Source organism: Ammospiza caudacuta, chromosome 1 (genome assembly GCF_027887145.1).
Source record: "Ammospiza caudacuta isolate bAmmCau1 chromosome 1, bAmmCau1.pri, whole genome shotgun sequence".
NCBI classification, from domain to species: Eukaryota; Metazoa; Chordata; class Aves; order Passeriformes; family Passerellidae; genus Ammospiza; species Ammospiza caudacuta.
Window position 1 is genome coordinate 56,951,909 of NC_080593.1, and position 16,861 is coordinate 56,968,769.

A 16,861-nucleotide genomic window follows, 5' to 3' on the forward strand; every position below is an offset into this window, starting at 1 on the left:
AAAACTATTAATGTGGCAAGAGAGAGTGGTTTATGATTAGGTCTGAAATACCCAGACTGCCTGGAACCAAAAGTTCAAATTCCTGTGAGATCAGTGCTTTTGCCCCTCTGTCTGTGCTAGATGCACTCTACAAACCCAGGTCATCCACATAAAACCGTGAATTTAGGTCTGTCTCATCAGCTTCAAGGTCCACAGGTCGTGCTTTGTCAAAAGGGGCCACCCCACGATTTGTGCACATGCTCCCTCACACCTGTTCTTGCTCTACAGCATTGTGATAACAGCTGTTTACTGTCAGCTACCACAGAGCTGACTTGCAATTCAGGACTGGTGTAGTCCAGCTGCTTTTCAGTTGATAAAAATTACAGTCCTCCACCTAAACCATACCGTTCCAAACCAATGGAATTCTAATCTAAGAGGTGACACTTTGAAAACATATGCTTCAAGATAAAATGCTGTCATTAGCTGTTAGCTGCAAACACCATGACATTCACACTGAAATTTACAGATTTTCAGCTTATTCTTACTTCCTATTTTCCTAAAATAAGAGCTTTTTCATGGCAGCTTTAACATTAATTTCCCATTTATTTTTTGAACAAGAAAAGCAGCGAGAAAATAAAATCAAGATAGCAATATACTCCATCAACATACACCCATCTTGCAGCAGATCCTCAATGTGCCTTATACAGCCATGTGAAGCCAATTAACCACTAGAGTATTTTTGTGATTGAAATAAGCAGCATACAGCAGAGATTAAATACCAATAAATATAGCATATAGATAAGTTGGCTAGCCCATTTTCCTATGATTAATTAATCCTAGATTTCTATTTAGTTATTTATTCATTTAGAAGCAATGCTGATACTCCCAAAAAATGCTAAACGTGTTAATTAGGGGGTGTTTGTAGCAAAGGATGGCCAGCATGAACAGGTTTATAAGCAGGGAAGTAGCAGCTGAAGCTAGATTACTTTAAAAAGGAAGGAAGGAAGATATCAGCTAGAACCTGATAGGTCTGGTAAGTTTGATATATTTTGTCAAGTTTCCTGTAAAATGCATTCTCTGTATACACTTTGATATTCTCAAATAGTTTATATTTCTCTGTTGTTAATAGACTTCTCTCTTTTACCTATAGTGGTTTTGGAGCAGAAAAACCTGTTGCTTAGACATATTTATCTTTCTAAAAGATAGAGAAATGTGAAATAAAAAAAATCATTGCTGTTTTCTACAAAAACTTTGGTTGACAAAAATTGTTAAAAACTACTTTAAGAAAGAAATAGCTTTTAATTGACTATTTAATGATGAAGGGGAAAGTGTTAAAATACATAGCTGAGGACAGGTTTGGGGAGGAGTGCTGGGCTGTAGAATCCTCTTTATTCCCTTTCTAAGCTTAATCATCTATACTTCTATGATAAAGACTAAAGGAACTCAATCTGTCTAAACAGAAAAGGAAAAAGGCAGTCTCTGTAGGCTGAGTGCTGCCTATGTCACACAAGCTAGCACTTCTAAGAAAGTGAGAGAAGAAATTAGTATCCAAATAAAAATTATTATGGAGTACACCTCCCTCTTTGTGAGGGAAAATAAAAACAACCAAAAACAAATAAACACCTGACTTCTGCTGTATTGAAGAATCAACGCCCTATGTCTTGCTGCCTGTGTGTTTAGAAACACAAAGTAGATGTGAAACTCTACTAGAAAACTTAGACACTACATAGGTGCAAAACATTGACGAAGAATGGAGAACTAATACCTTTTACTTCAGCAAATATACTTCCCTGTCTTCTTGTGCCCTGCTTCATGGTAGTCCTATTTTGCCCTTCCAAGGCTGCAATCTACATACAGCTTAGAACATGGGGCAATCAATCTGCATGAAATATCTGAACAACCTAATGAAAGCAAAGATTACAACAATTACTAGGAGTACTTAACTGCTCACTTGATTTAGATATTTATCTTAACTACATCTCAAATCAGATATCTTTATCTTGGGCTTTTCTGCCCAAGAAGCAGCAAGTGTAAGAAGCAGAGTTTCTTTTTATTGGGGGTTTGCAAATGGATAGGGATAATGCTACTTGCAAAAGCAAGCTTGCCATTGTAAATTCAGTTGAAAATATACTTGCAAAGAACATATATTTTTTAGAATCAAACTTAGGGTCAGCTGAAGTAAGAAAACTGTCAAGTAAATAGAAGGGAATTAGAGGTTTGTGAGCCCCTTTTCAAGGAATTAAGAGAAACAAAATAGCAGTTTGATTAAGAGATAATTGGTGAATCCAGAAATTCTCTGCCCATCTCTTTAGAGCACTTGATTTCTTGCTACACAACAGCAGTCCTTCTGCCATCTGCATACAGTGTTAGCAGCTGAAACCCCAAAAGTATATTATTTATCCACCTGGAAGGAGGAAACACTATCTTAATGATGTTGCAGTTAATTAAAGATCTTTAAAAATTTTAGCACACTTGGAGCTCCTCATGCAGAAGGCTGAGAGAAGAGTAGTAAGTGTTGGATGTGTGACCAGATGTGTTCTCATGTTCTGTTTTCAATATGGCTCTTCTAAATGCCTGAACACTGATCTATATAAAGGATCAATTCCATGTAAAGACAGAATATAGACATAAAAATAGAAACACTTGAGATTTGATTTAACAGCTTGCTGCTAAAAAGCAGCTTACATTGCATCTTTTACAGTGTGAACAATGAAACAAACTTTTTATTTTCTTAAGGCAATAAACCTGACTTCAAGATGTCAGAAGAAGATGATTCTTTTCTGAATGTTAAAAGATCTCTGAAAAAGAGAACGGTGAAACACAGCACCCCAGTGGACTCAGTGTTCTCAAGAACAATTCCATCTTCTTTAGATCTGACAAATCAGTCAATCAAGGACCAAGATGCCACAAAGAGAGTTTATGGCTCTCCAATGCCAAAATCAAATCTAAGTAGATCATTATCTCAAGTAACATTAGTACGTGCTGATGTATACATCCCTCCTATTTCCCCAAGACCGCTTTCAACAGCATTTGATTTGCAAGAAGTAAATAAAGAGAAAAGCCAGAGCTCTCGGCTTGTGTTTTCTAGAAGGAGGCTTTCCACTGTGTTGGCCTCTGATGAATCAAATCAAGAGCCAGCTCACAAGATTGTCCCAAACATAGAAACTCAAGCTACCACCAGAGCATTTATGGATGCTGCAGTAACTCCCAAGACTGAACCCTTACGTCTTGCTTCCGGAATACCAGGGATAAAAGACCCCCCAGTAGCAAAACCCAGAAAGAAGAAAATTAATAAAACTCTTCAGGTAAATACTTTCATTTAGTTATTCAATAGCTAAGTTACACAAACTTCTGCCAACACAGAATATATACAGCTATTTCAAGTAAAGTGAGAATAGTTTACTAATGGAATATTTCCATAACTTTAGCAGTGAGGACATCTGTTTATGAATTGCATCATAACCTGTTAAACTCTGTGATACCATTCCTAATCACAGTCAGCATGCCATGCAAACTTCCAAACTAGCATTTTTTGCTTCAGCTTGTGAGCCGGTATGACTCATTGTGTACCCAAGTGGGAAAGTATATTATTTAATCTATCTTTCTTTAAGGGATATTTAAGAATAGTAAGAAATCAGTAATTGAAATTCTAAAGTTTCTTAATGTTAGCAAGTCAGATCAAACTTAAGGAACAACTAATCTACCCCTTTTTCTGTTAAATCCAAAAGAACGACAGTCATTCCAAATGGGATCTTGTGAGAAGTCCTTCTAACTAATGTAGGGTTTTCTGGGAAAAGCTTAGATTAACAGATGCTCTGCAGGTGTTGGTTGTCTGTTTCAGAAAACTCCATTTTCTGAAACTCTAATTATTTGCTAAGGGCTTGTGGAAAGCCCATAGAAAGGATAGGAAGGCTGCAGAGTTAGATTTGGAGGTTGTCATGTCAGTGTGAAGCTGTCGAATTCTGTTTTGCTTTGGTTTTTTCTCTGTATCATATTGTTCTTGAGTGTGTCAAGAAAACTTGACAGCTTTGAGAGTTAAAGCTTCTTTGCTTAAAACAAATGGAAAACTCCAGCCAAAATTGAGTTGGGTCATAAGTCCTTTGTGTAGGTTGTTTGTTTTTGAAAGCAGGTTGTATCTGAATAGATTAGCTTGATTAAACAATATTTTTTCTTCTGTAACAGAGAAAGAAAGAAAGAGAATGGCTGCTTCGTCAACTTAAAAACATTGAGGAGGCAACTAAACATGAATTGACAATTGAAGAAGCTTGATTGGGTTACATGTGGGATAAGTGCTGTCACATCCATCATGTGGGAATGGCGAGTTCCAATAAATCACACTGTTATAGTGCCTGTTAGGCTTCCTCTTTCCTTCCAAAAGGATCTTTTGCTGTTGTTTATTTGTTTTGTCATTCTTTCCTCTTAAATCCTGGAGTAGCCAGATATAATTTAAGATGAGAGTTAGGAAGAGGCTGTCTCTACAGGAGAGTTAATGTTAATTTATAATGGATAAAAGGCCTAGAATATTGAAGGGGGAAAGAACTTAATGTTTAAGAATCATTCTTCAGCCTGCCACAGCCCTCCCTGGCCTTAATCTTTCATGTAGCATTTAAGTCTTACAGGGTTATTTATCTTTCTTAACAAGAAGTCACTAGACAAAGTCCTAGTGGCCACATAGAGTGTAATCCTAGTTAGCCAAAGGAGAATCTCTTTCAAAGCTGATACAATCTGGAATGTTTTTGCTGCTACCTGGTGAGATGAGGAAATACTGAGAGGCATCAAGGATGGAGGCCTTCTTTAGAGATTACTAATTAATGACTGCCTATTTTGAAGTTTTGGTTCAAAATCAGTTTGTCCCAGCCTTAGATCGTAAATTCAACTCACTGTTGTACTGGAGATACTTAATCCTTGGCTGTGAATTTTGAGGAAGTATGGGGTTTCTGGCTTTTTTCCCTCTGGAGCTGCTGCATGGAAGTCAAGAAGGGTGTCTGACCTGATAGCTGTATTGTCAAAATGATAATGTAACGCAAAGAAACTTTCTGATGCATCAATCAAGATTTGATGCAAAAAGCACAACATTCATGTTAATTTCTACTGCTGTCTGTTATTTAATCTTTAGATTATACAGGCAGAGTTTCTAAAGGTATTTAGAAATTTCTAAGTTGTCTATGGAGTGTCAGCAGCAGGAATCCAGAACAGATTTACCACCCACCTAGACTTATTTCTGCACTTGTGTGGCTGTAGCATGTGCACTTTTCTGGTTTATACAGGTTTTGCAGCTGTTCCACGCACTAACTACCCCAAAGGGGAGAGGTCCCATTTAAAGAAGCTGCCAGTTAAGAATGGACGCAAGGGATACTTTTGCATTTCCTTTCCACAAACTGTAACTTGTAGCATCTCACATCCAAAGTGGCATAGAAGGGGAATTATATCCCATGCCAACATTATGAGACAGGCCAATTGATAGCATCAGTGTTACACTCCAAAATGAAAGAGTGGAGTTGTGGTTTTACAATCTCTCTCAGGATTTAAAAGGAATCAGGATGTTTTTGCTAATGATTCTTGAAGTGAAATTCTTCAGAGTTTCTCAGGAGAACAGCCTTATCCTCAGACCTGGTTTTCTGTGTAGCCAGGGTGATGGTGTCCTTCAGTTCACGAGCCAAGTAACGCTCACTTGGTTTCAAGTTTAGTTAATGTTCTGGAATTTGTTTGTGTGTGTTACCCTGGCTGCTTGTCTGGCCTCCACAGGTTCCTCTGGCAACCAGAGAGCTCCTGGCTGGTGTAGATTCCAAGCTGTTTTTAAGATAAAATAGGCATGGTTGCAGATGTGCTGCTATTCCCCCTGAGCCTGCAGGCATTTCATCAGTATCTGTGATTTGTGCCAGGGGCTGAACTAAGATCAGGCAAGTGCAAGGTTTGCATGAAACCCTCCTCTACCCCTGGGAAAAGCACAGATTAGTCTGGCTGCATGACCCAATGCTTAATCCAAATGACCCAGTTCTGTCTCTTGTTTATTTGTACCTTCCCAGATAGTCAGTTCCAGTTGCTCCTTCTTCAGGTTTGTCATCCTAGTCTCAGGAAGTCTTGATACTGTTTCTGCTTTTCTTTCTCACTGTTGCCTCTCAAAGTCAATCTTGGCTCCTGTCCATCCAGTTTCTCTGTCTTCAAATGTCTTCATTTAATGTCTTCTCCAGTCTGGTCTCTAGTTCTTTCCTTCCTTATAAGACATTGATGTCTTTTGTCTTTAGTGCCTGCTCCTCACTGTTAGATTCCTTGCCCATCTGATACCCTCTGATATCTGACACTGGTCTTCTGCCAAGACTCAGACTCTGTTGTCACACTCCAAAGTGGCTTTGTGTACTTAGGTTGATGCCCTCCATGATGTTAGGCCAAGTGGAAAGGTTGTGTGGGACAAGTTCCCGACCTTAGGAGGCCAGGGGTGTAGTTGCTGCAAAATTCCTTCCAAAATCCTGCTTTGAGTTACATTAAATGCAAGATTAATCCAGGGAATATGGCTATTTAATGTCTCAGGTATCTTTGGCTTCATTCCAAGTGTAATGCAAAACTTCTGAAATTCAGAACACAGTAAATGATGGGAAGGTTTATCAGGGAGCAAGGGCGCCACCCTGTCAGGTTCATGGAGCTAGTTGGTGCCAATAAAATCCCAGTGGAGGAAAACAAATTGTACCGAATGGTAACACAGAACTGACTTTGGGTCTTTCCAAGTTTTCAAGCTCTATCAGGCAAACAGATGTAAAAAACCAAGGGGTCTCATGATTTTGCAAACTACTTCTATTTCCTCTCTAGAATGTTAAAAAAATAAATAAAAAAGACTATGCGATATTTGTTTTAGAATAATTTAGGGTTCATGAGTTTGCAAAAGTTATAAAACCGCTTATAGAATTTAATGAGAATATCAACACAATCAACTGGTTCTTCAGGGATTTTCCAACACGTGTCTGACATTCTGCAACCACAGTATCAATGGTTAATTGCATGTAACAATCCCAAGGAATTTCAACCGGCCCTATATAGTACAGACCTTAGTGAATGGTATTCTCAGAGAAAGATTTGTGTCTAATTTATAAATTCAGGATTTAGTTTCACTAGAAAATGTGAAACTAAATATATCAAATTGCACTTACAAAACTATACTGCTATAACTATAGTTCACATGTAAGAATGTCCATAGGGGAAAAAAAAATTTTAAAAACCCCACCAAACAAACTGTTCTTTTTCTGTATTTGTTTACAGAGCTTGAACTTCCTTTCATTTCTCCAGCAGACTCACAAACCTACTGGAATTAAAATTTTAAGTTTAAATGATAGGGCTAGTTCTCAGTCATACTATGTATGTATACTTTGAAAGGAATAGACTTTGGGAGGAGCACCACTAGTATGCACTCTTTTTTAATGTTCATCCTCTAGTGGAAACAATGACAAAATTACTGTTTGGTTAGTGCTTCTCTTCATGAACGAAGTTGCTTTATGAGTATTTATATTACAATATCATAGCAGTGCAAAAAAAAAGAAATTCTTAAAGGGAGCTGTAAAATCCAACACCCCTAAAAAAGAAGTCTTCCTAATTATTACAGACCCTAAGTATGGATTTTGGCTGAGGCTGAAACAGGTTACCAGCTACAGACACCAGATCCTTATGAGAAGAGAATCCCTAGGACATCCTGTTCTGTAAAATAAAAAGCCCTTTTCCTGCATGAATGAATGTGAATCAGAGTTGCAACATGCTCTTGAGCTTTGGTGTTGTCCTGACTTTCATATGCAACATGGACACAATTGCAAGTTCAGAACAGCCTTCTCATTGAGAGTGTTCTTTAAGGGAAGTATTTTTCCTTTTGGAGTGAAGCTATGACCTTGACCTATGGAGTTGTTTTCAGTACACTTGTCCCTGATATTACACAACCTACCTGCTGATGGTGACTAAGCATGATGTTAGAGGGAGAAGAACAAAAACATTACCAAGAACAGAGGGAAGAGACAGAAATGTCTTCACCCAGGATTTATGAGCTCGGCCTTGTTCCCACTGAAGCAATGGTAGTACTCTTGTTGACAGTGCTGGGAGTGCTCTGCCCAGCTGCAGTGCTTCTGTAGGAGGCCAGTTTGAAGAGAAAAATGTTTAGCATATGTATTTGACATATTTTAGATTTATGTAGCAGACAAATGGAAACTAGGTCCTTCCTTTGCTCATCACAGCTGAACAATTTTAAAATAACTAGGAAAAGTGGGAAACTTTTAAATAAAAAGAGTTTGTTTTTTTTTTTTCCTCTAAGTTACAACATAGTTACATTCCTGTTATGGACAAAACCCTGAGTAATAAATCATACAACAGTGTCAATGACCTGTACTTGGTTGTGTTTTGTTCTATAAGACATACAAACACACAGATCTCCCTTAGCTCCATCTGTTGATGCACTCCACCATGCCTACTAAAACAGCTCCCTCCTCAATATTTCCAACTTACTAGAAACAAATCAACAAACACTGAGCCTAGTAGCACCTAGAAAAGTTAGAGCAGTAGAAGCAATTGTGTAACATTTTCAAATATTGATAAAAACTTGAACTAGGCAGAGATCTTACCATTTCTTTAAGGATGCGGACCTGAGCTGCTCACCCTCACCCTGCCCAAACCTTGCTCAGGCTTTCTACCACTACATAGCTACCTAAAGCTTCTATGCAATTAAATGGTGCTTAGCAGTGCAGCCAGTCCCAACAGGCATGTGAATCCTGTAGAGCTTGACATTTGCCAGTCTCCTGGGTATACTCATACATGTGGCTTTGCAGCACATGCAGCAGCCCAACCCCTCCATCATGACATGGTACATGTGCATGAAGATGCGTAGCAGACAGCAGTGAGAGAGGAGTTCTATTTATCTGATTTCAATAGCAGCCCACAGTACAAAACTCTAGAAGTACAGATTGCATTTCAAATCCCCTTCTCATGTGAGATAGGAGCTTGAAACCAAATGTCCTGGATCACAAAGCAGTAAGGCAGCGTTTCTAGCCTTACTATTGAAGTCAGTGCTTTTAAGTGTTACCTATCAAAGTAGTTCCATGTTGCCTAAGTGTTTATTAAAAATAAAGATTGAACTAGCATCACTGTTCTGTCACTCACTATCCTGCATCTGTGATGTTTTATTTGTTTGTGGATTTCTTTGTGGTTTTTTCCCCCTGTTTTTCTTCATTTTTATAGCAGAAATGGAAAGAAGAAAGGGGGAAAAATATCCTTCATATTTCTTCTGCTTCTTACTGTTGCTGCCATATTGATCCTTTTTGTTGTTGTCCACTTCATACTTTTGGCCTTTCCTAGCTCTACATCTCCTACTGTAACTGTCTTCTGCTATCATCTCTTCATGTCATTGCAGGTTTGTCCTTTGACCTTCTTCCACAAGCAGATACTATAATCCTCCTAAAGCTTACATCTTCTCCTAAAGAGGAGGTGCCAGCAATGATAGGGGAAAAGAAATATCTCACACCTCTAAGAGAGGAAAATGAAGACTCTCTTCATAGAAATAGAATAATTCAATTCTACAGTATGGAAAGCTGATGCAAACTCAAATATGGGAAAGAAAGTATGTGCAGGATTGCTGACAAATTTACTCGGAGAGGAGCTGGATCCAAAAAAAGCACTTACAAGATGTCCAGGTGAAATGGGTTTCAAAGTAGGCAGCCAAGAGAGCACAAACAATTAATCGCATTTTATGTCATGCACTTAAATCAAATTGGTGTTGTGTGAAAAATATTCATGCAAAGGTCATGGATGCTTTAGCATGTGTTACTCTTCTAGAAGAAAAACATCACACAAACCCACAAAACCTGCACAAACCATAGCTCAGCAATAGTAGGAAGCTGTGAGAGGGAAGACATTGCAATAAGATGGAAGGCTTGCAATTACAATAAAAAAAATATTTACAAAACATATGTTGTAAATGAACTGTTGATATGTGTTATAATTGTAACTGTGCTATAAAGAAGAAAGAAGGGGTGGAACTGGAATAGTGGAGAAAGAAGTGCTGTATGGCATTCTGAATACCTCAGGGTAGCTGAGAAAAAGTTCACTAAGGCTGTAGGATTGGCAATTATACCACAAAGGTTATGATACAAGCATACAAATCAACAGTGCATCCTGACCTTTACTAGTACATTCAGTAGAACATTTTTTAGCCACAGCTGGGAGATGACAAAAATTGATAAAAGAAAACAAGTCACAGAGCAAATTCTTTGTGTAAGACCAGCAAAATGAAAAGTCTATGATGATTACATTTGGAGAAGAGACGAATAAGAGAAGCAAAAACACTTTAGCAGATTCATGACACCAGAAAGGTCTGCTGGCTAGTATAGTTTCTCAGAATGCAAAATCAGTGAGTTAAAGGAAAATAAGTCTTGAACTTGATATTTTAAAATATCAGGTTATATGCTTTTTTTGCATACACTTAATAAGTCTGTAAAACAGGTTTTTTCACAAGACAGTTATCTCTGAGAAAAATATCAGCTCATAGGGGAAATGTATTCTACATGAATTTGTAGAAAATTACATTAAAAGGAAGGAACCCATGCCACAGCATTTTGGGAAGAGTGTTTGCCTGTGGGAGGGACTCATGTTGCAGCAGGTGCGGTAGGCTGCTTCTCATGAGAGCAGACCCACGCTGGAGAAGTTCTTGGGGAACTGTCTCCTGTAAGAGGGACCCCACAGTCTCACAGGAGAAAGACCCTTCTCCCTGAGCAGAGGAAGATCTCATGGGACGAACTGACCAAAACCCCACCTCCTGTCTTCCTGCGTTCTCAGTGGGAAGGAGGGAGGGGTGGGGGAAAGAAAAGGTGGTTTTAAGACTTATTTTACTTCTTATCATCCTTCTCTGATTTTGTTAGTAATAAATTCACTTTATACCTCTAAGCTGAGCCTGTTTTGCCCTTGGAGCGTTTTCTCCTGGTCCTTAACTCATGAGCCCTTCTTTAATTTTTGCTCTCTTCTGCCCAGCTGTGGCATGAGAGGGGGAATGGGCGCCTGGCATTTGGCCAGTGTGAAATCCAACACTATCAGAACTAATGCTTAGGCAAACCTGATTCCCAGTAGTGGCTTACCTGATTTCAGCAATCTGTGCAAGCCTCAGGCTCTCCAGACCTGACTGAAGTCCCAGAGTCCTGTCTCATGACATCTGAGGGAACAGTAGAGGCTCTGAAACCTGAAAAAAGTACTTTTGATATTACTCTACTACTACTACTACTACTACTACTACTACTACGACTACGACTACTACTACTACTACTACCAATTATTATTATTAATAATAATCATCATCATCATCATCATCATCATCATCATCATCATATTCCTGCTGAAATCAGAAATGCCCAAGGGCAAAAGGCAAGGACAGATTTCCTGACAAAAGCAGCTGGGAAACTGTGTTATTTTTGTAAGAACCAGAATTGAATAGCCAAAAAGTGAAAAACAATTTTAATTGATAGAGAGAAATGTGTCCTCCTATCTTAACAGCATTTATCACTCTGTGTGCTCCCTTGTTAAGAATTCCAGGCTACTGTCTTCTGCTCTGCCTGCAGGCAAGACCCTGTTCCTTTAGCAAGCACAATTCTGGCATGTTTGTCACCAGTTTTGGCCTCCTACTTCAAGGGACAGTTGACCAGAAAAAAGGGACCCCTTGGCTTACTCTGGTCTGGGTCCTATGACTTTTCCTATTTTCATTAGCATTTTTTAAATATGAAAATATCAAAGAATGACACTTAAGATTTAAGTACTAAGAGCCAAATATATTCACAGAGGTTAAAAGTCTCCATAAAACCTCAGAAGAAAAGATCAGGAATTTGAAACATCAAGGCCTCCTCCAGTTTTGGGTTAGCAGTAAGTTTCTTTCAATATCCAGTCTATCTACTGTCAAAGAGAATATCCACTGTTGCACTTGATAAGGTAGAAAACAATACACATTAATTACTGCTGGCTGTTGTCCTCCAGGCACTTTCCCTCTAAGTGGTGCAACTGGCTGTGACTATGATGGCCCTGGTCTGGGTCTGGATCTCCCTTTTCTCTATCAGTACTGTCTACTTTTCTCCCCATTACATGTAGAAATGCTTGTGCCTGGAAAGCCATGTATTATTTCAGGGAGAAACGGGAGTTTCATGTGAATCCTGGTATTTAACCTGTGTGACAGACCCAGACATTAAAGTAAGTGGTAGTCTTATTCTTCAAACCTCACATGAGATGCTTGAATATATATTTGAAAACACTATTATGTTTAAATTGTTTTAAGAGTAAACCTCTGGGGAATTTGCCTTTTCTTTCGTTGGCATAAGGTAGCAACAACTTCAGCAAGTAAACCTTATGGTGGTGAGGGCTGGAGTCTCACTCTATCAGCACCTACAGCCTTCAGGGACTGCAGTAAAGGGCATACTGTATGGTTAGTGGGGTTCTTTTCTGGTTTGGGCCTGGAAAGACACAGTGGCTGAAAAATACAAAGATATTTAAACAGCTTACCCTGGTTTAGATGTCTGGAGCCAGTGCTAAAGGGGTAATTTACATTTTTGAAAGTCCCTTCTAAGCTATAGCTCACTGTAGTAGGCACTGAAAAGCCTTTATTTCCATGGCTGGTCACAGAAACACCCCTACCTGGGTTTAGTAATGCTGACTATAGCAGAAGGCGTTTTTTTAATATTAACTGTCCACACAGGAACTCATACTCTGTAATACACTTTCAGCTTTGTCATACCACAGTAAGTCAAAATGTTTCTGTACTATTTTTCCAGCTAGGCAAACTGAGAAAGTAGCTGACCTGTGGTAGGATGACTAAAGGACTTTAACCTCTCTTGACAGATGAGTGCAACTGTTTGTAGAAAATAGTTTTCTGGCTGGTCTATGTATGCACATCATTGCAAACAAGGTGTTTTACTCAGTGCCCAGACACTTTGGGTGCCACCACAGAGAGAAACTACATTTTTCTCTTTTTTCATGACCCATGATTTAATGCAGAAAATCCATAGAAGCCTTCCCTAGCTAGACTTGCCATGGGACAACCTCTCACTAGAGTTTCTAGTTTTAGTTTTAGGTATTTATAAGCTATTTCCCATATTTTAGCCAAATTAATTGCTGAGGCAAAATAGCAAAAGTCAGTCTGCTTATAAAAGTTAGTGCAACAAAAACTTGGAACATGTCCTTCTCTGCATGCAGAATTTCATTCTAAAAGTCATATTTACCCAAAATAGATAAATAAGACCAAATGGCTTATATGTCATTGCAATAAAGTGACAATAATCAAAACATGTGTGAATCAAATTATTCATCAAGAATCTAAGCAAAATCAATTTACTGGAATTCCTGATAACAACCCACACAGCTGAAATAAAGCATTCTTTTATATGTAATAAATTCAGATTAGTAACTAGGGGTTTTATATTTGTATCATAGCTGTTTCTCTTCATATGCTTGATGCCATTTGTCTGTGGTATGTGTGTGTGTGCATCATAGTGGTTTTGTGTTAGTTTTGCATCACAGAAGTGATGTTTTGGGAGAGACTTAGCAGTTTCTTCTGTCTGACAGGAAACCAATCAGTAGCTGGTTTTGAGAACTGATAATCTGTTAAACCATTGGAAAGCTATACACGCTTCTGTGAAAAACACATGTTAAAGACGAAAGAAACCCAGGAACTCTTTTTTTTCCCCTTCCGACAGGCAAAGAGTTAAAGCCAGCCGGGCCCCTATCACGGCCAGGCCGAGCCAGGCCCAGCGGCCCCTGCCGCAGGACGCCCTCAGGACCCCCGCATTGGCTGCTGGGCAGGGGCAGAGGAGAGGCCATCAGCCCTGCCGTGCTGCCCGCTGACACCCTGGCTGCTGCAGCCCTGCCCGCTGAGACCCTGGCTGTTCAGCCCTGCCGTGCTGCCCGCTGACACCCTGGCTGCTACAGCCCTGCCGTGCTGCCCGCTGACACCCTGGCTGCTACAGCCCTGCCCGCTGAGACCCTGGCTGCTGCAGCCCTACCGTGCTGCCCGCTGACACCCTGGCTGCTGCCCCCCTCAAGCCGCATTCCCGCCACAAGCTAACGAGTCCATCCGGGGCCACGTGGCCCTCTACGGGCCCCAGGCAAGATATTGACTCTTGCAGTGCTTCAATCCTCCCGCAAGTGAGAGAACATGTCAGAAGTGTAGACACGTAAATAAACAACATGAAAACACTGAGGTGAAGAAAAAGTCAAGTCCCTGATAGGAGGGATGAGCCTTTACTTTTAGGCTGAACTCCTCTTATAAAGCTATGGAGTAGGACTCTTTTTCTCCCTGTAATGCATGAAGGTTTGGGGAGATGAAAGTCTTCAAATTGTAATTACTAAGCAAAGGCCCCCATACTAAAGTAAACAGATGTTAAAGTATCTGTAGTCCTACTAGAAGTTTGAACAGAGAAGAGTGATGAAGATCCTGTGCCCCCAGGAAGAGATCTCTGTTCCTAGAGATGAAGATGGTTTCAGAGATTGACCTTTGCTTTTAAACAACTCATCTTTAAAACTGTACCCCATAAGTTGGCATGGCCCATAAACACAGCTGTGGGAGATGCTGTGAAAATAGGAGGGATTTCACAATTGCAGATTTCCCCATGTGGTTGTTATTAGTGGAAATTGAAAGCCATGAAAGAACTGTTTTCTTGTGGAGAAGTCTCTATGACAAGAACAAGAGGGACTTCTCTCCCTATGTGAACTGAAGAAAGACCATTCTAGAGGTGGTAAACTGACTGGAAATTTTAGGTTTTGTTTCTTTACATTATCAGCGGGAAAGAAATGTTTATAGGGGGAGAAGTGTTCTGAAGGTTGTGTTCTGATTCTTATTACTCTTTCTTTTAGTTATTGTTAATAATTTTTTCTTTACACTCTTTTAAAGTTTTGAGCCTGCTTTGCCTCTCTCCTAATCCTATCTCACAGCAAGAAATAAGTAAGTACATTCTAGTGAGTGTATTAATAATTGGCCAGGACTGAACCCACACTAATTAGCACATTAGCCAAGAAATCTCAAATTAGCAAACCAAAACCACTACAGATACTATACTTAAAATTTAGAATTAGTTTCTTACCTAAAAAAAGATAATGAGGATATTCCACTGTTTAGTTGGGGTTTTTTAAAACATATCCAGATAAGCAGTCTCAGTAGGAAATTATTTGGCAAGTTACTTGAATTTTTGGTAATTGGTGAATAAAAATTACTTGTACCCAAATGTATATAGAACTTTACATATGGAATGAGTCACTCCATATGACTTTAAAGAAAAATAATTTAAAAAATCCCAAACTTTATTTATCATTCAAAGTGAAGTCATTGACTAAGAATTATTGAGAAACCAACAGGAAAATCTAGCAGAAAAAGTAAACCTTGCCTGAGATTCATGTGGTGTCTTTTGACAAGTGGTTCAAGTTAGGAGTCAACAGTTGGAAAACCTAAAAATTACCATCAAAAGTCTTCAGTAAACACAACTTTACATCATTACTGTTTTTCACCTCCTGGCTCTTATCTACTTGTGTTCTTTAAAGAAATGTCAGGGTCAGAGATGGAGATTGGTAGATGAGTTGTAGTATTACATCAGAGTCTACATAAACATAAACACTACTTTCACTTCATTGATGTCCCATGGCCTAAATGAAAGCATTGTCTAGTTGATTGATACTGTCCTAAGTTATAACCTGTTCTAAGATATGTTCCTTACATAAATAGAATATGAAGGGACTGATTTTTATGAGTCTACCTTTTGTACAGAAGAACATCTCACAAAATGCTTCGGCAGATTTTTAGGTTTCCTCAATTTGATTTCACAAAAGATAGCAAGTGAAAAAAAGGGCTGGGCTGTGATTTCAAGTGCACCTGGAACCATGAAGGAAACAGACCAAAAACACTTTCAAAAATACTTTTCACTTGGTGGAGAGGAGTGTTGTTTATCTTTCATTTCTCTTACTGGGCACACTGAAAAAAAATCTGACTTGTTAAAGGCTACAAGTTCTTAGGAATTGCCTGAGCAGTTCAGATACTGCCAGCTGCCTGACAGCATGGGAAAATGTGCCGAAGACCTGAAAACATGATGGTGCATGGGAAGAATGAGATTTTTTTTGAAACTTATGGTAGTTTTTTTAAGTAGACCTGTACATCAGACAAGCATGCTCCTCTTGCATTGTGTCTTTATCTCGTTACTTAAAATGATGGTGGTGAGTTAAAAAATCCTTTTAAAAAATCATTTCACTTATATCATTTAAAGCTGTTTACTCTCAGTTCACCTCGGTTTTTTTAGACAGAAAAACTGCAGTCAGGACAGTGGCAGGCTGGAGTACAATAATTTCAGAGGCCAGTAGCTTACGTTAAGCAGTCAGTCAATGATCCTCAATTCAGTTCATAAAAAGCTGTCTAAGCAGCAAAATCCATAGATAAATTGATGAATACACACATACACATATACAAATGCATATGAGTTCTTTGGGTCTTTGTCATTTTACAGCTTGGTCTACTTTCCATTCATCTTTTAGGGTTTATTTTCATGTTTCTTCATGAAAGAGACTGTTTTGCCTTGTTTCCTTTTTCTCTTTGGGAGAGGAAATAGACACATTCCTGTATATTTTTCACTTCATTGTGAATGGTAAGAGAGTCATAGTTTTCCAAGACAGATGCACAAGAAAAAGTAGCAATAAAAGCGGGAAAATAGTTTGAAAAGTCTAATTGCAATTGTTGTTCTCTACATTTTTAGCCAAAATTTACTCCTAGTCAAACATGTGAAGTCCAGAGAATTATTTTAAAATCTGTAAAATTAGGTTTCTTTAAAGTACTTTAAAATACTAATGAGTATCAATTTTAGTGTATAGAGATAGAGATGCCTGAAAGTATTTGAATTTTTAAAAAAAGTAA

General features: G+C 38.8%; 1 protein-coding gene across 1 annotated transcript; it reads left to right on the forward strand.

Moving 5' to 3' along the window:
- The first annotated feature begins 980 nt into the window (after positions 1–980).
- On the forward strand, positions 981–4,300 carry CCDC201 (coiled-coil domain containing 201). The gene is made up of 3 exons (XM_058819402.1): positions 981–1,012; positions 2,716–3,284; positions 4,162–4,300. Exons 2-3 carry the CDS (start codon positions 2,736–2,738, stop codon positions 4,246–4,248), a joined length of 636 nt encoding a protein of 211 aa, XP_058675385.1. The 5' UTR covers positions 981–1,012; positions 2,716–2,735; the 3' UTR covers positions 4,249–4,300.
- The last annotated feature ends 12,561 nt before the right edge of the window (positions 4,301–16,861 follow it).